Source organism: Schistocerca nitens, chromosome 3, assembly GCF_023898315.1.
Source record: "Schistocerca nitens isolate TAMUIC-IGC-003100 chromosome 3, iqSchNite1.1, whole genome shotgun sequence".
NCBI classification, from domain to species: domain Eukaryota; kingdom Metazoa; phylum Arthropoda; class Insecta; order Orthoptera; family Acrididae; genus Schistocerca; species Schistocerca nitens.
The window spans coordinates 881,702,839-881,727,120 of record NC_064616.1 but is presented as its reverse complement, the minus strand read 5'-3'; the positions used below and the strand labels follow the sequence as shown (position 1 = coordinate 881,727,120).

Below are 24,282 nucleotides of genomic sequence, written 5' to 3'. Positions count from 1 at the left end.
ACCATTTAAAAAGCAACAGCAAGAAATACGAATCAAACACTATTTTGTGTGTTACTTGATATGTCACTGAGACACCATTTCCATTATTAAACATAGTTGTTTCCACTTCATGATTGGCAAAAATTTAATCATTTTGTTTTTAGTGATTTCAGTTTCAAGTATTACTCAATTTCAGGCAGTTGGAAGCGTACAGCGTATCACTTACTTACAGCACTTGTTCAGTCCAACTTCTAAATGCACAAAGCTTTCCACACAACTTAATTTCCATTATCGTGTTATAAAGACACATGCATCGCCTGTCAATTTTAACCATGTTATATTCAATTATCGGTCATTTGACAAGTTGCGAAAGTCACTACAGCCTTCATATTCTCAAGAAAAACTTCAATTTCTTTCCAAAATTTCCTGTCGAACAGTGCGATCAAAGCAGATGTAGTGTAGTCCAATACTGGGGTAGGTGAATTGGGAGACACTAGGGTTTCTTCCCCTCTGGCTATGCTCAACTTATTTAGTTGTCATCCAAGCTACAATTATCCGCATGTAACTGTGCAATCTAGCACAAAAATGGTGCAATCAATCTTGAGCGGTAACTTTTTTGCCCCCGCCCCCTTCTTGTAACTATTAATAATTAAAGATAGAGAGGGAAAATACAAAAATAGATAGTTCGCAATAGGTCGCACATGGCAAAAGCACCCACCCCATAAATCCACGCTTACTCACACTGTTGGCTACGATCTGGCAGAAACAAAGCATGCAGTGGAGTCATGTTTGAGCACACCAGTTGAATTAGTGCAGTGATGTGCTGAAAACCGACCACACTAGTTTACTCAATGCCAATTCTGTCACCAGTCGTAATGAGGGCGGAGTAGAACAGCAGAGGGTTGTCAGGATGGCATGCCTAACAACATATCAGATGGTTGTACTGGGTTTGTACATTATCGGTTTCTGGTCGTAGGCTGACACAGCAAGGCTGTGAGTGGCAGCAGTATCTGTGTTTATCTGCAGCTGTGGCTCAGTGATGCATTCTCAGGTTTGAGAACTGGCTCCAGTAAATAATTGAAGACCTGGACAACTTTAATGGATTTATTATGAGTCCATCCAGTACAGTTCACATCTTTGGTAAGTCTAATGGTGGTCAAACTCCACACACCGAGACATCTATAGGCTTCAGTACTATGAACTGACATAACCTGTTGGATAGTAGCCACCACCACCATCATCACCATCTTTTGGGTAGGTTGTTGAACATATTTATAGGCTGTGAGCCAGCCCAGCCCACACCATTCAGCAACTTGAATGAGAAGCTGATAATGGCCTAGGTACCTGCATCTTCACCTTCCATGCTGACAGCAGTTTTCTGTCTCTTCTAATCAATTATCCTTTCAATCATACTCGGCCCTGTGCTTCCACTGAGATGACGGCATGTAGGAAGAAAACTCTAAGTACCACAGTATTTACATTGCAGACATGATTGTTATTTCTAGCATTTCTTTGCTCCAGATTCCTATGTGATTTGGTACACTGTAGAATATGACCTCCTTACATAGCTCTTGTAAGCAAAGAAATGAATTTTGGATGTTCTGGCCTTGTTTCTCTGATAAATACATGCAATGGATGGCCTGAAACACAGTTAAGGAGTGGGAGTGGATTGAGGAACTAGAGTCTTAAACAGATGTGGGTCATAACTTACTTAGAAGCTCACACTCACAAGGGAACCTCCCCATCGCACCCCCATCAGATTTAGTTATAAATTGGCACAGCGGATAGGCCTTGAAAAACTGGACACAGATCAATCGAGAAAACAGGAAGAAGTTGTATGGAACTATGAAAAAAATAAGCAAAATATACAAACTGAGTAGTCCATGCGGGTGATAGGCAACATCATGGACAATGCAAGTTCAGGAGTGCCGTGGTCCCGTGGTTAGCGTGAGCAGCTGCGGAACGAGAGGTCCTTGGTTCAAGTCTTCCCTCGAGTGAAAAATTTAATTTTTTTATATTCAGACAGTTATTATCTGTCTGTCCATTCGTCCGATGCGATCACTTTCTTGGGAGTGATTATCACATCCACAAGAAAACCTAAATCGGGCAAGGTAGAAGAATATTTTGACCCATTCGCCAAGTGTACAAGTTAGGTGGGTGGGCAACATATTCCTGTCATGTGACGCACATGCCATCACCAAAGTCGTATAGAATATATCAGACGTGTTTTCCTGTGGAGGAATCGGTTGACCTACGACCTTGCAATCAAATGTTTTCGGTTCCCATTGGAGAGGCACGTCCTTTCATCTACTAATCGCACGGTTTTGCGGTGCGGTCACAAAACACAGACACTAAACTTATTACAGTGAACAGAGACGTCAATGAACGAACAGACAGATCATAAATTTGCGAAAATAAATAAAGTAAACATTTCACTCGAGGGAAGACTTGAACCAAAGACCTCTCGTTCGGCAGCTGCTCACGCTAACCATGGGACCACGGCGCTTCTGAGCTCATACTATCATTGATGTTGCCTATCTTGCGCATGGACTATTCAGTTTGTATATTTTGCTTAATTTTTTCATAGTTCCACACAACTTTTTCCTGTTTTCTCGATTGATCTGTGTTCAGTTTTTCAAGGCCTATTCACTGTGCCTACTTATAACTAAATCTGAGGGGGGTGTGATGGGGAGGTTCCCTTGTCAGATCGGAGGTGATGTTGAATTTGATGTCCTCTGCCTCTTGGTACACGAGCTGCTGCATACAGAACTTATATAGCGATGGGGTCAAGCTGAGATTTTTCATGTCTCTGTGGCTGGAGACTGTATAGAATGACTTGGATGTAAGGCTAAGGAGGTAGACATAGTGGTGACAAGGAAATGAGACTCTGGGTTGGTTTTCTGGTATGCTTTTTACTGTTTCTTCGCGTGTTTGCATTGAACATGCAGAAGACCAGAGACACCAGTTTGTAACATTAGTAAGTGTAAAACACAGACAAGGCATAGTAGATTTTCCATTAATACAATTAATACAGCCCTGTGACACAAGTGCATACTATAAGTAATCACATCTTCTCCATCCTTCATCTGCACTCCCAGAATTCCCTGTGAGCCGGATTGCAACCGAGCGAGGTGGCGCAGTGGTTAGCACACTGGACTCGCATTCGGGAGGACGACGGTTCAATCCCGTCTCCGGCCATCCTGATTTAGGTTTTCCGTGATTTCCCTAAATCATTTCAGGCAAATGCCGGGAAGGTTCCTTTGAAAGGGCACGGCCGATTTCCTTCCCAATCCTTCCCTAACCCGAGCTTGCGCTCCGTCTCTAATGACCTCGTTGTCGACGGGACGTTAAACACTAACAACCACCACCACCACCGGATTGCAATTCCGTGCACATGGTCATAACACTTCTCTTCTTTTCACTTCATGCACTGGATGCTGCATGTGAGATATCTAAGCATCACTCCTTTGGTTATGAGTGTGGTGGTGGTTACCAACGTATAGATGGAAATGCGTGTTTTCCAGTTGAGTCTCTCAGTCTCTGCTACCATTTTGTATAATCCAAACTTATTTTCTAATTCATTCATATGCTATCCTATCCCTCCTGCATGCTACTGCTGCCAGGGTTAGGCTAATAGTGGCAAAGTGACATCATCTCTGATGATGATCACCTCGTCTCCCTCCCCTGTACCTTAAGAATTCCTATACACAAGTCATTAATCAGTTTTGAGATAGGATTTAGCCTTTTCTTCCTGCTTTATATTTCAGAATACATCAACTCAACTTTTATCACAACCTCACACGTCTAAAGTTAAATGAGCTCCTTTAATCTGTACACGTATACTGTTATGAACTTTTTATTTGTTAATTGGAGGACTACATTTGGTCCAAGCATCCTTAAAACATGAAAAACACCTTGTCTCCTGCCCTGAATTCCTTGGGGTTTTGAGCACATTGATGATACTCCTTATTCTTCTCCTTATATTCCTTATGACCTCTGTATGTGTTTCCTCTATCTTTCTCAAGGGTGATGGTGGATGGGGTGTCCATTTCCCTGCTCCAGTGCAACTCGGCCACATGGCGTCTCTTATCCTGATGCATCTGTCTATAGTGCAGTTCCTTGCACAATGACTTTCTCTCATACATCAAAAAGAGTAATCTCTCATAGACTGGATTCACCAAACTTTTCTTTACAAGAGGCGATGAATGCCTTTTTCGTTAATGCTAGATCCACTGCTTGGGCTAACATTAAATCTTCTGTGCTTGCTCTCATGACTGTTTCAGTCCTCTCATCTTCAATTCACCGTATAAATACTGCTCGTGCCACTTTCCCAATTAGCACTGGGCTTCCCAGAATGTCAGATTTCCCATTATTTCCAGGATGGCTTCTCAAAATTGGTCCTGCAATGTGTCAACACAACATGCCCATTTGGTCGTATTTTCGGCCCTGGTCTGCATACCAGAGAATGATAGATGTGCAGGGTAATCCAAAGTCCATTTTGACTCATAGTTCTCCAACAAAATACCCTTCACATTTCCCCAACTTGTTGTCAAATTGCATACAAGTGGTTTTCTTTGAACTGCACCCACAATCCTAATTTCAATAGCACACTGTGACTTGGTCACAATTGCCTATGAATTCTCTAATTTCATCATACAAGACTATATAGTGAGCAGGGCACTCACTAACTTCCAGATCCATATTAGGTGGTTTTTCATCCTTTCTGAGAAAGGATAGTCTGCGGCTCTGAGAGCCGTAGACTATGTTGTGATTCACTCACCGTCAGTCAGTTCAGCAGTGCTGCATTGGCATAATGTTGGAATTTGGTATCGTCAATACGCACACGCTGCTGATGCAGATGATGGCAGTCCCAACCTTAGTTTTTGTAACAGCTGCAAAGCCATTCTCTGTAGTTTACTCCAGTGGGCTGCTCGCTGCTTTATTGTAATTTTCCAACACAGGACGGTGGACAACCTCCTGACTTCTTCTTGTTTTGCTCCTGCTGTATGCTGGAAAGGACTGATCTACCTGTTCATTGTACCTGATGTACCTCGAAAGCTCAAGCCGATTCATTCTAAGACGGGGTTTGCTAGTTCTCCTTAGAAAAAATTCTATCATTCATTCTCTAAGGCACCTTACTTTTTAGTAAAGGTAGTAAGCCAGGTATCGAAGGCTGGACCCAACACCTGGCACCAGTTTGTGTGTGGTAACCTGACATGGACCTTAATGTACTTACTTACTTGATGCGGGATTTGAGGTGTTATGCGTCATGGTACATGAGTGGCTGTGTCTAGGACTGAGATGATGGTGGGTTCAAGCTGAGGTTTTTCTGGTTTCTGTGGTTAGAGACGGCATGGTATGACTTGGATGTTAGGTTAAGGAGATAGATGCAGTGATGACAAGGAAATGAGACTCTGGGTTGGTTCACTGGCCTGCTTTTTATTGCTTCTTCATCTTTGAAATGAAAATGCAGAAGAGGACAGACACTAGGTTACAATATTGTATGTGTAAGGCATAAATGAAGCTTACTAGATTCTCCAGTCAGTAACCAGAACAAATGGCCACTCCGGCTTATAACTTCATTAAGATTTTGGTATACACAGTAAAGTATGGTACTGCAGACCACAAACCATGGAAGTGCCTGATCATCGATCTAATTGAACCTTTAGTTTGAAGTCCTCGTCACATTGAAAGTGACGTGCAGACATAGGTACATGCAGATAAATGTATGGTGGAAACCAATAACCCTAGTCCAGAGGTACATACAGGCATACTCTGCAAGTCCTTCTTAGTTTACAAAGTTAATTCAGTATAATTTTCACTCCCTTACTATCTGCTGTGGGCTGTTTGTCATCCAAGACTTCTGGCTGGAAGTCTCCCCAGACTGGAACTTACTTTGTTTGATGTGTGAGGGCCCTTTGGTGCTGTTTGCTTACTGATAGTATATGACAGCATCGTTTTATAGCCACAATTTGCAGCCATTTAGCATGAAATCAGTTTCTCAATGTGTATGACTTCTTTATGGAGTCACAAAAGCAGTTTGCACTGTACCTCTCTAAGTTACAATGCTTACTGCTAATAGGACAAGGAATTCTGCCTTAGGCAAGACACTTTTTCAGTTTCATTTTAGACAGACATGGTTCAGCACTTTTTGCACTATCTTCAGTGGGTTATTTTATTTAGCAAAAAAGGTGCTGAAATGTGGCTGGGTAAAACAAAACTGAAAAGGTGTCTTGCATAAGGCAGAATTCCTCGTTCTATTTTCATAGCAAGTGTGGACATAAGAAGTACTGCATCAGCACAAGATGATTATTTATTGCTAATATTCATATTTAGACGATCTCTCTCTCTCTCTCTCTCTCTCTCTCTCTCTCTCTCTTTTCCCCCCCCTCCCTGGCAATCGTTCATGATTCAGTCAAAATTTCTTTTGACATTCATCCATTATTGGCTTGAGTGGTATTTATTTTTCAGAAGGATTCCCACTTCACCATAAGCGCTCTCTTGTCTGATGATGTCCTTTCTATGGAATGTATATCTCATTAGCACAAGGGACTCTTAAAAACTGGTCTTGTGCAGACTCCTTTCCTAATAATCTTTCTTTTGTTCTACAAGCACCATGGGCCATGTATATTAAACACTATAGTATTGGAGCCATGTTACTGTATCGGTTTTTCTTTTCATTTGCCTTTCAGCCAACATTAAGAACTCACAACCAACAGTGGCCTGATTGTGGGGCTAGAGGTTCCTTGTAATATACTTTATATTCCATGTCTTCTAAGATTGGGTCTTCATCAGACCCTTCAGATGAAATGTACACCATTTTATCTGGTGACTTGTTTGCCATATTACTTGGTATGTGCTTCTTGGTTCCTTATTTGCTCTATGGGGAGTGTCTTGGTTGTGTTTCTAAGGTATCACTAACTGTAGTGAGTCTGTTACAGGTATGATTATTACTTTGGTCATAATTGTTCTCTCTCAATTTTTGACACGGGAAGATGGCAGGTTTAGTGGTAGATGTTGTCTCGCTTGAAAGAACTGCATGACACACATGCATACAAGAGCATGTTGAGTCCATAAATCCACCATCTATGTCTCTGAATACACAATTTTTGCTATGATATTTCTCACTGCAAAGACAAAAGATATAACAAAAATTAATAGCTACATGAATTGGCACATTTTTCTAGCCTCGGGCTGGTGTACACATTTACTCTTCTCTATTTCTTGGATCTTTTTGTCTTTATTATAAACCAGAATCCTTGCTAGTAGCTGAATGTAAGCTTGAAAAGATAATAGACATTTGGTGACAGTTATCCTTTGCCCGACCTGTGCTACTTCGATAAATCAAGTAGCAAGATCCTCACAAACAAGTGTGGCATCGCTAATTCTTTTGGCATTTGAAGCTCTGGAGATGATTTGGGATGTGTGAACCAACCCGTAAGCAGATAAATCAAGGCTTAATATGTTCAGGCAAAACTGCTGAATTGAATGTCAGAATGAATGCGGGGTATTTTCGGGGTTAACGGTCATCAATTTGTTATATTTAGCACTTGAGAAACAGCACCTTGCTCCCATACTATATGTAGTTTGACAGGAGCCTACATTGTTACGCCCTTGAATGATATGACCCGATATCTTGAATTAAGAATTTTGTGCAATTTTGCTACAAAGGGATATGTGCTACTCATCTCCCCATTCAGAATTTGCCGTCACTACTCTAGATATCACATTGTCCACAGACAGTATTACATTCAGTCGCATCTTAACTCGTTTTAGACAACTTATTCACTTTTGCGCTTTAGCCTTTCATGCAAATTGCTGCACCCAAAAAGAGTGGCCCAGATGAATATAAACTTAGATTATGTGTAGAACAGTGTGCCAGTGTGACTCATTGACATCAGATGGCACAATATTACTGTGTGAGTGAGTTTGATTGGGGCAGAATGGTCTGTCCCCATCTTGTGCATATGTCACATTGTTACATTTTGGCTCATATGGCATGCTGCTACAACAGTAATCTGTGTGGAAGCCACGGACTGTGATAAGTGAGTAATGGACAACGCCGTGTGGCTACAACGTGGAATGATTCTTGTCTTGTCCACATGTCAGTAATGCACCCTACAACTTTGTCCAGTTACTTTGGGTTGATACTAGAGCACAGCAACAAATGTGAATCTGTCTTTGTTGATGGTTCAGCACTGTCTGTTGTGGACATGCATACCATTGTGTTAGATTTCATTGTCTAGAAATCAGAAATACTTCAAACTGTAATGGACAAATGAATACTAAAATGTAAACTTTCACGGCCGGAAATATCATGTCCATTATAATTATCCGGGCTGTTATGCCGTGGTCGGTTGATGAATTCCGTATTGTTTCCCAACGTTTTGTCTCTGACTGCGGGAGACATCTTCAAGGGGGTCTGTAGCTTGATGGAAGGTCCAACACACACACTGGCTCGCTACTGACTGCTGCTAAATTCCGTGTCATTGCTGACATTCGCCATTGCAAAATACAGCCTCTCTTTTGGACAGCTGTGTTCCAGATGGAGGCATAAAATGTTCAGACTTTCGTTGAAATATTCTAAGTAATACTGGTACCACTGTTTCCTGTGCCTACATATTTTCTTCAGATGCAGGCATCGAAAATGTTGGGGATGTGGTTGGTCAATAATACCGGGTGATCAAAAAGTCAGTATAAATTTGAAAACTGAATAAATCACGGAATAATTTAGATAGAGAGGTACAAATTGACACACATGCTTGGAATGACATGGGGTTTTACTAGAACAAAAAAATACAAAAGTTCAAAAAATGTCCTACAGATGGCGCTTCATCTGATCAGAATAGCAATAATTAGCATAACAAAGTAAGACAAAGCAAAGATGGTGTTCTTTACAGGAAATGCTCAATATGTCCACCATCATTCCTCAACAATAGCTGTAGTCCAGGAATAATGTTGTGAACAGTACTGTAAAGCATGTCCGGAGTTATGGTGAGGCTTTTATGTTGGATGTTGTCTTTCAGCATCCTTAGAGATGTCGGTCGATCACGATACACTTGTGACTTCAGGTAACCCCAAAGCCAATAATTGCATGGACTGAGGTCTGGGGACCTGGGAGGCCAAGCATGACGAAAGTGGCGGCTGAGCACACGATCATCACCAATCGACGCGCGCAAGAGATCTTTCACACGTCTAGCAATATGGGGTGTAGCGCCATCCTGCATAAACATTGTACGTTCCAACAGGTGTCTTATCAGCCAGGCTGGTGATGATGCGATTCTGTAACATATCGGCGTACCTCTCACCCTTCACGGTAGCAGTTACAAAACCAGAATCACGCATTCCTCGAAGAAAAAAGGGCCGATAACAGTAGACGATTTTTTTTATGTTTTTTTATTTATAAAATCCCATGTCATTCCAAGCATGTGTGTCAATTTTTACCTGCCTATCTACATTATTCCATGGTTTATTAAGTTTTCAAATTTATACTGACTTTTTGATCACCCGGTACTTTCAGCATAGTCCTCCAGCAACCAGTGGAGATGCTTTGTAAACTTGTATAAAACAGTGTGAAGGCTGATTTCTCAGGAACATATCTAGCCTTTCTTTGATTCCTCACTGCAAATTTTAAAGACTCTGTTACCTAATCTGTGGTATGCATTTTATTTCATTCATATAGATCCTTCAGAGTGGTTGTAATTCTCACAAAAACCAGTGTGAATAGGATACTGACAACTCATTAATGGTCCCACTTGTGTTTTTCTGATGAGAAAAAGAAAAGAAAAAAAAAAAGAACTCACAATTTGAATCCATTTGTCTTGGTACTTATAACGGATCCTTGTTTTAGCCAATATATGCTTAGGAAATTACCTTGTTGAGTTGGATGTTTGTATTTACCAAGAATCAACTTATCCTGTTGGGAGTAGAAGAAAAAAGCTATGTAAGAACCATCTTGATCCCCCATATAACTGTGGAAATGTATATCAGCTCAGGTAGGTCATCCTGTGTGTGTCTGAGGAAGCCTAATGTGACTCAGGGAAGATAAGTGCACTGAGTTTGTCAGTTAAGATGTGTTTCACCTCAACATCCATATACCGTAATAGCATGTAGCTAACATGGAGGTTGCATCTATGTGGTATAGAGGCTTATAACCACTTCATGATCTATGTGGTAAAACCAAGGTCTCTACTCACCAGTGTTTTAATATCGTGCCTAGTGGTGGGTGCTGAAGCATGCCCAGAGTTCAATCGCAGAGGATATCTGGCACTGATCAGACCCGCTCTCACTTACAAATGGCATGTTCATCACACTTATACCCAGACAGAACTAAGTTTCCTGATGTACTCATCATTTAGAAATACTTCAGGAGTGGTTGAGAAATGTGCATGTGGTTTGAGATTCTGCCTATAAACTGTTGCTATTTGTTTCATGAGCATTAAAATTTGGTCCAAGGCAAGACAGATAAATCAGCAGTAATAGATCGTGCACTAGGGCAGGGAAGCCATGAAATTGATTTCTCAGACTCTGTTGTTTTACAAGATATAATAATTACTCTCCTATGATGTGCAGAGGCCATAGAAATATAAAATCACAAAAACAATTTCAACAGAAGAGGAGGAGGAGGAGGATTGAAATTAGACATGGTGTGGGAATTAGTGTTTAATAAAACAAACTGCGCCAGCTCTTCCCCACAAATCCATTGCTTACATTGGCATGATTCCGTGATCTTAGGCAGGAGTCTGATGACATCACAAACAAACTGTTGTGTGGATGGATGTAAACAGTTTGGCTTTCTGAACTGATTTGACTCTGTAAAGGCTTTCTGAGTTGTTAAAGCCTCCGATGATGTGTCCAGCGTTGGAAGACAGCACATTACACAGAGAATTATGCCTTGAACGATGGCCTAATGCCCATAATACAAATATCAGCAATATTGCAAATACCGGCCATGGAAGTTTGCTTTCTGGATTGTGTTAAGTATGTTTTTGGTTTGTGTGCATAGTTCACTGTTTCCATTTGACACAAGTGTGTGACAAATACAGTGTAATGACTCTACTACAAATGTCAATTATTAACAATGACACCTTCCCTATCTTCAAAAAATCTGCAAATGAGGCTGCGTTATAAATCTAGTAAAAAGTAAAAACCTCATTCAACTTCATAGCCACTCTGATACCTCCTTGCATGCTATCCTGACTCTCAGAAACCCTCAGATTCTGTTCTTTGACTTCTTGTCATTTTTATTTCTGATTATTTCATGGAATCTTTTCATACAGTTTCATTGTTGATATAGGTTACTAGAAAGTTGAATGGAGAGGTTTTAGAACCACTTTGAAATAGATAAAAAATGCTTATAATTCAGGAGTGGAGGACTGGAAGTGGTGTGTCAGTTGACTAAAGATATCTACAATAAAAGGGATATCTCAGTAAATGCCAAGATCAGTTTTGGGTCAGTTCCCAATGCAAATGAGTAATCGCTAAACACAGCCAAGTTCATTGTGAGGTGAGAACTCAATAAATACCAGTAAAAATAACCAGAAAATTAGTGTTGAGAGCAGAGTTGGTATTCGACTACTTTACGAGACTGCTTTTCAGCTCCTTGCATAGCCCTTTTGCTGTGAGTGATTGGGCCCATATGAAATGCTGCACATGCCTTTGGTGGGGACACCTGTCAATCACAAGCAGTAATGCCTCTGAGTCACTATCGGTATTGGACAGCAGCGAGGATATTAGGTCCATTCCCCCTGAAATTGCCACTTAGGTCTGAAAATGTCCCAGCTGCTTTCGGTGTTAGTGGGGTGGGGAGGGGATTGGGGGAGGGGGGGCAGGGGAAGGAGGTTGGGTGGAGTAGCAGCACTCTACACCAACAGAACAATGGGTTTAGGGCTGGCCTTCTCAAGCGACCTAGCCGAGAACTGCGGGGGCAGTGCACCGGAGGCAACAAGCTGCATCAGTACAACCTGGAGGCAGTGAATTTGGCAATGCATCAGAGGCAGCAAGCTGCACTGGTAAAACCGGAGTGAGGGAAGGTAGGGTCGGAGAAAATGGGTCTGTCTCCACAGACTCTGAAACTGTGATCCCCTCGCCGTCCTGCTGACAAGCGGAGTTGCAGGGTAGAGGTTGTACTGGCTCACGAGGCAAGACCAAGAGGCATCGCTGGTGGCAGCTGTAGTGTCCTATCTGGGGAGCAGATACAGAGTTTGGGAATGCCAGTTGCAACTAGTCTAAGCAGGAACCAGTTGCAGAGGTGGGTCATTGGATGTGCCTGTATGCAACATCAAACAACTGAGTGTCCCTGTAGCCTGCGAAAACCCCATAGACGCACCCTGGATACCAGCTGAGTGTGCGTGACCAGTTACAAGTGCCCCATGCACAGGCAAGCCTGTATGCAGGCTGGGCACACTGCTTGGGATGCTGGAATTCTAAAAGCGTGCAAAGTTGGTGCAGTATTTCATCTGGCCTTGAACCTGTTGACTGTGGTGCACTTTGTACATTATGAGGGAGCTGTGCAGGGCATCCTTGGCACATGACATTCGTAAAGTGATCAGCATCTGAGTCTTGAATGTCTGGAAGAAGCTGTGCAGTTGTCAGTTGGCGTCTCTAGTCGACACCAGGGGGTAAGTCACCCGGCGAAAATCCTCTCAAGGGCACGGACGGTGACATTCATTTCACATATGAGAAGTTAGAGTGTGTGTCCCCAAGCTGCCACATAGTTCCCTTAAATGGCCCAGCAAAATCAATGAAGACCCTCTCCCATGGGCGGTGGGACTGGGGACATGGTGGGAAACGTGAGCAGGAGTCGCCTGATTGAGGGAGCAGGCATGACAGGAGTGGCACACACATTCAATTTTGGCATTAATGGTAGGCCAGTTGACGTGCTGCCAGGCCAATGCCTTCATGCATGTCATCCCCCAGTGCGAAGGAAGCAACAGGCAGATTCCATATTCCCAGACATCTGGAAAGTATTTGACATGGTGCCTCAGTGCAGATTGTTAATGAAGGTCCACAGAAGTGCCCCAGGGAAGTGTGATAGGACAGCTCTTATTCACTATATACATAAATGATCTGATGGACAGGATTAGCAGCTATCTGTGGCTGTTTGCTGATGATAGTGTTTTGACCGACTGCTGAAGGATGCAAAAATGACTTCAAGGTGATGAAACGGCATTTGTATTTTATTTTATGTTTATGGTATGTGAAGTTCAAGACTCGAATGTTGATATCCCAAAGTTGTTTGATGCAACTCTCAAAAAGATTGACTTTGAAATTTTCTGAGCACCTTTAGTACACTAAATTAATCTCAATATTTTGACAGGCAGTGTGGCTTTGTGGTAGGGCGCTCACTTGGTGAGTTGTTGGCCTGGGTTCGATACATGACCAATGCAAATTTTATATTAAAAAAAAAAAAAAAAAAAAACTACAAGGTTTTCCATGAAGAGCAAAGTAAATAAAGACAAAAAATTTAATTTGTAATTTTTTTTATTTTAACAATATTTTGCAAGAGATCAGCGACTAAGAATTTATATTTGGAATGAAAATTGGCTTTTTGTGTGTGATATATAATTAAGAAAAAGATTATGTGCATTTTTCATAAAAAATGACAATTGTCTGTGTGTTAACTAGCATAATATTAATGACATTTATATTTAAATGCTGTAGGTATTCAAACTGGGAAAAAAGATCAAAATGTGACTCTAAGCAGCTTACCAATCTCAAGCATTACCATTTTTTTTTCATCTTAATGTATTTTATGCTTCAGGGAGATGCTCGTAGTAGGACCTGCACCTTTGCTTAAAAATTTGGTTCGTGTGACAGTCGAACCCAGGCTGCTCTCATTTAAGATGAGCTCTCTACAACAGAGCTACACTACCTGTATAAAATTCGACCTTAGTTTAGGATATTAAAGGTACTTGGAAAATAAAAATGGATTTTCTCGAGAATTTTTGAGAGTTGAATCGGTTTGCTGTGGACGATCAACATTTGAGTTTTGGACTTCACATACCATAAACATAAAAAAAATTCAAAAATCCAATTGCTGTGTGGGCTTCTTGGAGAAAATACCCAGTTAGTGTGATGAATGGCAGCTTGCTGTAAATGTAGAAAAACGTAAGTTAATTCAGATGAGCTGGAAAAACAATCCTGTAATATTTGAATGCAGCATCAGTGGTGTATCACTAAGGCAAACGGCAGACTTTGATCTATTGGGAGTATTTTAGGAAAGTGTAGCTCACCTGTGAAAGAGACCACATATAGAACAGTAGTGCAACCCATTGTTCAATACTTCTCGAGTGTTTGAGATCCCCACCAGTTGGGTTTATAATAAGACATCAAAGCAATTCAGAGGCATTCCCCTAGATTTGTTACGGTAGGCTTGATCAACATATGAGTATTATGGAGATTCTTTGTTAATTCAAATGGGAGTCTCTGGAGGGGAGACGTACATTTCGTGGCACACTATTGAAAAAATTTAGAGAACCAGCATTTGAAGCTGACTGCAGAACGATTGTGCTGCCTTCAACGTGCATTTTGCTTAAGGACCACAACCATTAGAAAAATTAGGGCCCATACAGAGGTATGTAGACAATTGTTTTTCACTCGAATTTGTGAGTGGAACGAGAGGAGACAACTAGGTGTTGTACAAGGTACCCTCCGCCATACACCAATGGTGACTGGTGGAGTATATACGAGGTCTGTTCAAACAATTCCGGAACTTTGTCCACAAAATTTTTGTACACTTACCTTTTAGTGTAGATTGCTCATTCAGACATATGCTCATGTTAGAGTTGTCCATAGTTCTTCTCATTATGAAATCTGTAACTAATATGAGAAGGAATGGTGACGAAATGCATACTTTTGTGATGCCTGTCAGAACAGTAAAGAAAAGGGTGTTCCCATCTTTTGTTCTCATACAGGAACTCGAATCTATAGATACAGGGTTCTGGAAACCTCAATGAGATGAGATGATCAGGAATTCCTTCTAGGCCTACAATATTCTGCAAGGATTCTGTCAAATGCTTTCCAAGAACTGATGTAATTAGTGTGCAGTGCACTGTTGAATTTTATGCACTGTTCAGTTATATTTTGCAGAACAAATGTATGTTCAGAGCAGGATCTCCAACTTTGAAAGCCAGCCTGTTGTTGTCATAGTTGACAGTCTGCTGCTTCTTTTATCCTTTTCTAGAAGAACAGGGCAAAAGACTTCGCTTGGTTGTGAGAGAAATGTGATATCTCACCAATATGTACATTCTACATGTACATCTTTACTCCACAAGCCACGTTACAGTGTATAGCAGAGGGTACTTTGTGTACCAGTGTCACTTCCCACTTTTCCTTTTCCACTTGCGGATGGCTCGTGGGAAGAACAATTGCTGGTAAGCCTCCGTGTGGGCTCTAACTCTCTGATTTTATCTTCTCTGTCTTTGTGTGAGATATGTGTAGGAGGATGCAATATATTGGTTGACTCTCCTAGGAATGTACACTCTCAGAACTTTAACATACACCTCTCTTGCAGCGTCTGCCATCAGAGTAGGCTGAGTATCTCCACGACACTATCAGCTTACTAAATGAACCTGTATCAAAATGTGCTGCTTTTCTTTGGATCGGATCTTCTCTGTTTCGTCTATCAATCTTTTCTGGTATCGACCCCAGACTGCCGAGCAGCATTCAGGTATTGGTGGAACGAGTGTTTTGTTAGCTAATTCCTTTGCTGATGGACTACATTTCCTGAGGATTCTTCCACTGAATCTCAGTCTGATGAATGCAATACATGCAATTAATTTTATGTGGTCATTGCACTACAAATCGCTCCTTATGCATACTACTAGATATTTTTTGAAAGAACTGCTTCCAGTGACCGTTCTGCAATTGTGTATTCATACAATAAAGGACCTTTCTGTCTGTCTATTCACAGTACGTTACGTTTGTTTATGTCGAGGATCAATTGCCACTCCCTGCATCAAGCATTGATCCTCTGCAGGTCTTCCTGCATTTTGCTACAATTTTCTAACATTGTGACTTCCCTGTATACAGTAGCATCATCCGCAAAAAGCCTCATGGAAAACTTCTGACATTATCTTCTAGGTTATTTATACACTGATACGACAAAAAATTATAACCACTGCCCATCGCAAAGTTGGATGCTGCCTGGTGTGGTTGCAGGCACATGAGGCGGTAACAAAAATAAGCAGAGCAGACATGAACAGGGAATCACCCTAGCAGTGATATGAGCTGCAAACAGGGAAATCCATTGAGATAAGCAACTTTGACAAATGGCAGATTATTAATGTGCAGAGCCTGTGATTGAATAGTTCATAAACGGCGAAGCTCGTTGAATTCTCGCGTGTTACTGTCATGAACATCTATGGAAAGAGGTAGGAGAACAGTGAAATGACCAGTAGGTGCTAAATGGTGGGGACACTCATGACTCTTCACAGAACGTGGGGTTTGGAGCCTTGTTGGCCCTGTAAAGTAGGGTAGATGATGATCTGTGTCGTCTCTGCTGAAAGAGCACAATGCTGGTGCACACACAAGTGTTTCGGAGTACACTGTTCATTGTACATTGTTGAACATGGAGCTTCGCAGCAGACCACCCCTCTGTGTTCACATGTTGACCCAGCATCGTCATCAATTACAACAGTGGGCATGGGACCATTGAGATTCAACCGTTGATTGATGGAAATGTTCGGCTCTTCAGGTGAATCAAATTTCTGATACACTAGGTCGATGGTCATCTCCACAAAAACAGAATCGCAGCTCGAAACATGCAGCACGCCACGGACACAGTCTGGTAGGAGCAGTATTATGCCCTTTATGTTTGTTGTCTTCCCCGATGGCGATGTCATCTTTCAGCATTACAATTAACCATGCCTCATAGCCCGAACTGTGCTACGGTGGTTTGAGGAGCATTGTGATGAACCCACATTAAAATCTTGGCAACCAAATTCACCTGATGTAAATCATATGGAACTTATCTAGGGCGCTATCAGGCGCCATCACGGCATACGCAAATCAGCAGCCCATTATTCACGTGAATTACACGAGCAGTGTGTAGACATCTAATGCCACGTACTTCCACAAAACTACTGACGAACTGTTGGATCCCTGATACACAGAATCAGTGATGTATTTCATTCCAAAGATGGACAAACAAGCTTTTAAGCAGGTGGTCATAATGTTTTGGCTCTTCAGTGTATGCATTGTGAAAAGTAGTGGTCCTGTAACATTCCCTTGGTGAACTTGTGAAGTTACGTTTATATCTGAAGACTTCTCTCCATTCAGAATGACATGCTGTGTTTTGTTTGCTAGAAACTCTTGAATCAGATTGCACAGCTGGCTTGATATTCCATACACTCAAATTTTGTTCATTAGATGGCAGTGCAGAACTGTATTGAACACCTTCCAGACATTAAGGAACATGGAATCTACCTGAATGCATTTATCTGTTGCTTTCAGGATGTCGTGGACAAGCAGAGAAAGCTGTGTTTTACATGATTGTTGTTTTCAGAACCCATTTTCATTCCTACAGTGATTTTTTGTCTCCTGAAATGTCATAACGCGTGAAGATAAAACATGTTCTACTATTCTACAACAGATCAATGTCAGAAATATAAGCCTACAAGTTTAGTGTGTGTTTGGTGTCCCCTCTTGAAAATGGGCATGACTTGTGCTTTTTTACAACATTAGGAATGCTTTGTTCCTCAAGAGACTTACGGTACACTGCTGTTAGAATAGGAGCAAGTTCTTTCACATACTCTATATAGAACCAAAATGGTATCTCATCAGGTCCAAAGGCCTTCCCTCTGTTGAGTGATTTCAGTTGATTTGCTATTCTTTGGTCACTTACTTCAGTACCTGTCATTTTTGCAACAATTTAAAGGAGAAACTACAGTGCAACCTTTCTCTGTGAAAGTGTTGGAAAAGGGTGGTTAGCATTTTGGTATTTTCTGTGTCATCCTCTGTTTCAGTGCCATTATGGTCACAGAGTGTCAGGACAGGTGGGTGCTATCCATTTACTGATTTAACACAAGGCCAAAACAAAAGGATTTTCTGTCAAGTTTGTAGATTGAATTTTACTTTCAAATAAATTGAACTCTTCGCACATAGCCCTCCTTATACTAATTTTGGCTTTATTAAGTTTTGTTTGTCAGTGAAGCTTTGGCTATGTTTAAATTCACAGTGAAGCTCTCTATGCTTTTATAGCAGCTTTCTAACATGGTTGTCGAACCATGGTGGGTCTTCTCCATTCCTCACAATTTTGCTCATCACATGCCTGTCTAAAGCGTATTGTACAATGCCCTTGAACTTTGTCCATTAATGCTCAACATTGTCAGCTGTAGCAGCCTTATGATCACTGATTCTCTGTTCTAAGCTGATTAAGTCGAAAAGTTCAGGTCTGTTTATCAGCAGCATGTCCAAGATGTTACCTTTATGATTCAGTTCTCTGATTAACTGCTTGAGGTAATTTTCAGATATGGCATTTAGAACAAATTCACACGATTCTCTATCCCTAGTACCTGTCCTGATCACTTGAGTCTCCTTGTCTATAGTTGGTGAGTTGAAATCTCCACCTCAAACTATAACACGACAGGAAATACACTAAATATTTTCCTAGTTTCCCCTCATGTATTTCACCATCCAGTGACTGATCCACCTTAAACATTTGTATTTACCCATATCTGAACTAAACCCACTAGTTACTATCATTTTTTTTAATTGCTATAAATGTGCATCCACTATCAGTGTTCAGCCTAGAATGAAAATTTCACTCTACAGCGGAGTGTGCACTGATATGAAACTTCCTGGCAGATTAAAACTGTGTGCCGGACCGAGACTCGAACTCGGGACCTTTGCCTTTTGCGGGCAAGCGCAAGGCAGGAGACGAGGTACTGGCGGAATTAAAGCTGTGAGGATGGGGGGTGAGTCGTGCTTGGGTAGCTCAGTCGGTAGAGCGCTTGCTCGTGAAAGGCAAAGGTCCCGAGTTCGAGTCTCGGTCTGGCACACAGTTTTAATCTGCCAGGAAGTTTCAGTGTTCAGCCTGTCTTTTCAATACACATTTCAGTCCTAATTTAGAATTTCGTTGTTGTTGATGTTTGGTTTCAGACAACATTCTGTCCTGAGTATTGTGTGGGCATGGTTACCATTTATGAGTGAGACTAGTTTGGGGACATTTCCATGGATGCTTCTGCAGTTAACTAATACTTTATTAACATTCTCTGATCTGCAATGATGAGTGCTACCATTTCTGGACTCAAAACTCATCTTATTGGGCCTGTGGAGGGATTTCTCTATCCTAAAAACTTTACATGCGCACGCAACACTTACTCCATCTCTTTGGTAGCCGCGTCCTGCATGTCAGGCCTGGCTGACCTATTAAGGGGGGGTTCTACGTTTCTACACCTGATAGCCGAGGTCTTGAAATCCACATACAATATTGTCACAGAATTGTCTGAGCATTTAAGTCTTCCACTCAGCTCCAAACCAGTGGACTGCAATCCATTCTGGGAATGAGAGCAAGGTTAGACCTCTTCACCCCATCAGCCAACTGCCTGTAGGAACCAAAAAGGCCTCTGAACTCAGGCAGCAGACATCATTCTTGCCAATACGAGTTACAATTTGCAGCTGTGTGCCCCCAGCCCACATCTCACATCTCGGATTACATTTTTATCATTTCATGGCTCAATAACAGGAAATATTAGCTAGCTCCTGAAGAGACATAAAATCAACACAGTCTTTTGGTCCCCAGGAAAGATCTTGCAAATAAAGAATCTGGTGAAAGATGATCACTTGGAATATACTGTATGGATGTGGGTGGCTTTATGTCAGCCAGACTGTCCACACTATTGAACACTGGTGCATAGAACATTAAAGGTGTTTCTGCCTATGCTATCCCAAGAAATCAGCTGTAGTTGAACATGCACTTGAAAACACATTGAATTAAATTCAACTGGACTTCTATTATTAAATGGACCAACAGTTTCTGGGATAGTGTAATAAACAAAGCAATGGAGACAGCACAAACAATAGAGATGGTGGACTGCAACTGAGTACAGCCTGGCATCCTGTGATTTAGGAGTTGAAGTGGGCGCAATGGTTGCACCACCAAAACATCACCATAGATGGTGTGGGACTGAGCACCAGTGACGTCACTGGCAACAGTGTGGATATATAAGTACGGTTGCAGCATCCACATAAAAGTCAACCACTTGACAATGGCACAGGAGATCTCTGCCGAAAGCTCATGGGCAGTTAACCACTTGTCGCAGCTTGAAACCCAAGAATATTTTATTAATGAATATCGCTGTGAGAACATGCATTCATACTAGCGTGCACAAGTAAAATATGAGGTACAATTCACTTCATTGCTGAAGTATGTGAGAAACAGAAACTAAACTAAGTTACTGTGTATTAGCAAACTGCAACAGTTCCAGTTATGTTCTCTCAGCTCTGTGATAACTGCTACACTTAGATTTTCTTTCTTCAGTAGTGCAACAGTGGTGCCACACCTTTAGTCTTTTGGAACTTGCCTAGTTTGCAAAAAGGTATTGCACAGTTTAGTAAGGTGTTGAATTAAGAGTGGATCTTGAAATTTTGGAATTTCAGCTGAGATTGGATCCAAACCAGCTGCTTTATTGTTTTTAAGTTCTGTGATTGCTGCGCACACCTCTTCATCTGTGATATCACTTTTTTTACTAATAGCTCCATTTTTGGCTCATTTTTGATTAAGCATTAAAACCATTAACATAGAAATACACTATCTGATGAAAAGTATCTGGACATCCCTATGTAAAGTGGGAATGACCACTGGATGTCATGAGAGGTGGACCCACCAGTATAAAGGGAGATGGAGAGTATTGTGTTCTCTGTAGAGAAGCAGGAACACAGAATGGTTGGTCGGGATGACTCACTGCCTTTGGACATGGACTAATCATTTGATGTCACCTTAATATGTGTTACAGGACAGGATCCTTCAAGCATTGTGGAGAGTGGTTGTAAAAAATCACAAGAAGTCAGCAGAAGGAATCACTCGTGTGCTCCAAAGTGCTGCTAGCAGTTCAGCTGATACAATGGATATGTATAGGGAGTTAAAAAAAAATGGGGTACATTGTTCGAGCAGCTCCTCATAAGCCATACATTTGTTTAGGGAATGCTAAGTGATGTTTGAGGTGGTGTAAAGGGCGATGCTACTGGACAGTGGATGACAGGAAACAAGTGATTCAGAGTCTTGAATCTTGTTGTTGTTGTTGTTGTGGTCTTCAGTCCTGAGACTGGTTTGATGCAGCTCTCCATGCTACTCTATCCTGTGCAAGCTTCTTCATCTCCCAGTACCTACTGCAACCTACATCCTTCTGAATCTGCTTAGTGTATTCATCTCTTGGTTTCCCTCTTGTTATACACTGGCAATGCAGTGGAAGTGTTCGGGTTTGCCGAGTGCCTAGTGTGTGTTAACCTGCCGTCATGTGTAGTACCAATGCATTACAGAGGTGGTGTTACCGTATGGGCTAGTTCTTGTGGTTAGGGTGTGTTTGCTTATTGTGGTTAAGAAATTGCAAAATGTGGAAGGATATTAACATATTTGACAGTGTTGTGTGCTCTGTAGGGTAGAGGGGAAATTCAGAGGCAATGACTGTTTCTATCAGAGATGATAACTGTTTGTGTCAGAGAAAATGATCGATTGTATCAGCACAACAGTCCATCATATCATAAAGCAGCATTGTGAGGCAATGGCTTGTGGACAATAAAATTCCTGAAATGGAATGGCCTGCCCAGAATCCCAAGTTGAAGCCAATGGATCACTTCTTGGATGAGTTAGCACATTGACTTCTCTCCAGACTGCAGTGTCTAACAACACTACCTTCTGTGGTTTTGCTTCTTGGGGAAAAATTGACTGTCATTCCTCCACAGACATTCATACACATCACTGGAAGATTCCCTAGCAGAGTTATAAGCAGATGTTATAAAGGTGAAGGGCAGAGACACCCCATATTAATGTCCACTAATAGGTGATGGGACACTTTTGATCAAATAGCATATTTAACGATTAATGACTCAGATACAAACAACAATACCTGATAATAATGACAGACTGATGGTGCATTGACAAGAAAAAAGTAGTGAAAAGTGTTAGACTTTCCAATTTTAATTGATTTCTGAACTTTACTTTTTTCATTTCATGGCAAATTTAATGGCAATGAAAGTTATAACAAAAGATAAAACAACCATAAAATTACTGGAAACAGTGGAAGAAACTGCCATAAAATTACTGGAAGCACGTGGAAGAAGACTGTTTTAAGAAATGGAACATTCAAAATTGCAAATAAACACAGCTAACATATTTTAAAATTTGCTTTTTCTAGTGTTTTGTGGAAATGCCCTTTATATGACCATTGAGTTCCAAATAATATTGGTTATTATAGTACTAAGATTCAATTTCCAAATGTTATTGCTCAATTAGCTTCGTTTATACATTCAGTTTTACATATTTCTGTGTGATTAATTTTTAGGTGTTGTTTCTGGATTTTCGGAATTCAACAGGAAGCTTTCGCTGTCACATTCTCGAATTCTGGAACCAACGCAGCATGGAGGTAAGCACATCACCAGGTTTCACTGTTTGTGTTTTGTATTTGCTCTTTCTTTATGTAGTCTAAGATCATCACCATTATTATTTGACATTAGTGGCAAGTAATCCTTCAGTTATATATTCCTTATTGGAATTTGTTTAATATCATCATATCCTATACATTTGACAGCTATTCCATTGTTAAATAACCTTCCAACTGCTCATTAGTAAAGAGTTTAACCACAATTGTACTATGACATCCTGATTATATGTGATACAAACTTGGAACACTCATAATGAAATACAACAATTTTATGAAAACACTCATCATAACAGGAGACGTTGAATCGCAGAGAGGCACAACAAAAAAGACTGCTATAAATCTTAGTTTTTGCCCAAAGGCCTTCTTCTGAAATAGAAAACATATACACATTCATACAAGCACATCTCATGCACGCAACCTCTGTTCCTTTCCACAGCCCTCATTATCACACCAAGCATTTCTGGCCACAGTATGTCAGATTGCTGAATCGCCCTATTTGATTCATAGCCAAGGGTTATGCTTTTTGGGTCTTCATGGTCACCACTCACCCTCCTCGATTGATGTAAATCTCATTTTTCTTTGTCCCTGGAGTCTGTGGTGAACCTGCAAAATAACTTTTCAAAATGAAGTCCCAGCAAAAATGCAATTACAGCAGTCATATGGAATCTGCATGAACTCACAAAAGCAGTATCCACACATTCTTAACAGAGAAATGAGAAACTGTGAAGAACCCATGGGACTGGAAGTGTGCATCAATTTTCCCATAGCATAGAAAAGGCGAAAATGTGAAACTGACACAGCTGCAAAGACTGGTTTTCTCTCTTGGCAGTTTCTTAGACAGTTATTTTGTAGAACTGTGGTAAACCATCTACAAGAAGACAGACCATTTAATTATTTAATTGAAGAATGTAAAGGAGCTTCAGGGAAGATATATGGTGAGAAGAAGAACACGTTCAACAATTCCATATATTTCAAGAAAAGCTATAACTCTGTGCTCAGGTAAACATTTTTTTTGTAGAGGAACACAGAGTGAAAAACTCAGTAACTAATCTGTCAGATGCTCATGAATATGACATTGAATATGAAATCTCAGAGTCCTTTTGTTTGACAAGGAGATGGGGTCTCCCATCTCCCTCTCTTGTTTAACTAATAAGCAGAGTTATTATAGAATAGGAAAAAAGGCTTCAGAACTTATGAACAATGGACTTTGTGTGTGTGTGTGTGTGTGTGTGTGTGTGTGTGTGTGTGTGTGTGTGTGTGAGTGAGAGAGAGAGAGAGAGAGAGAGAGAGAATCAGTGTTCAAAGCTTAGCCTTTACTGATAACTTAGAAGTTATTGTTAATACTAAACACTGTGTTTAATGGCACAGCAGTTAAGGCACTAGACTCGCATTCGAAAGAAGCAGTTGTTCAAATTGCCACCTGACCATACAGTAGCAGATGTTTTCATGGGAAACCACCCTTTCAAACAGGTATCATCCTTGCATAATCTGAACTCATGCCAGACACTTGTGACATCATGCATGGGGCGATTAACCCAAGTAGGTTGTCAGTGTGGTTTCTGGACCAAATAATGGTCTTCTCTGATTGTCATTGATGAGAACTTCCAGTGTCAGGCTTCACACTTCGGTTGCTTATATTCATGGTCACCCACACTCTCCGATCCCCTCCCTACCCCCCATCGTGGGGAGTCCCTGTGAATTG

General features: G+C 41.1%; 1 protein-coding gene across 5 annotated transcripts in view; it reads left to right on the top strand.

Moving 5' to 3' along the window:
* The window catches only part of LOC126248925 (cyclin-dependent kinase 17-like), a 209,359-nt gene that overhangs the window by 49,915 nt on the left and 135,162 nt on the right, over positions 1-24,282 (top strand). For all 5 annotated transcript variants that reach the window (XM_049950427.1, XM_049950422.1, XM_049950423.1 and 2 more), the window contains one exon: positions 22,482-22,562. Coding sequence is in view for 4 of the 5 variants with exons in the window: in XM_049950422.1 (XP_049806379.1) it covers positions 22,482-22,562 (81 nt within the window). In the remaining variant the exon portion in view is untranslated. The remainder of the gene's footprint in view (positions 1-22,481; positions 22,563-24,282) is intronic.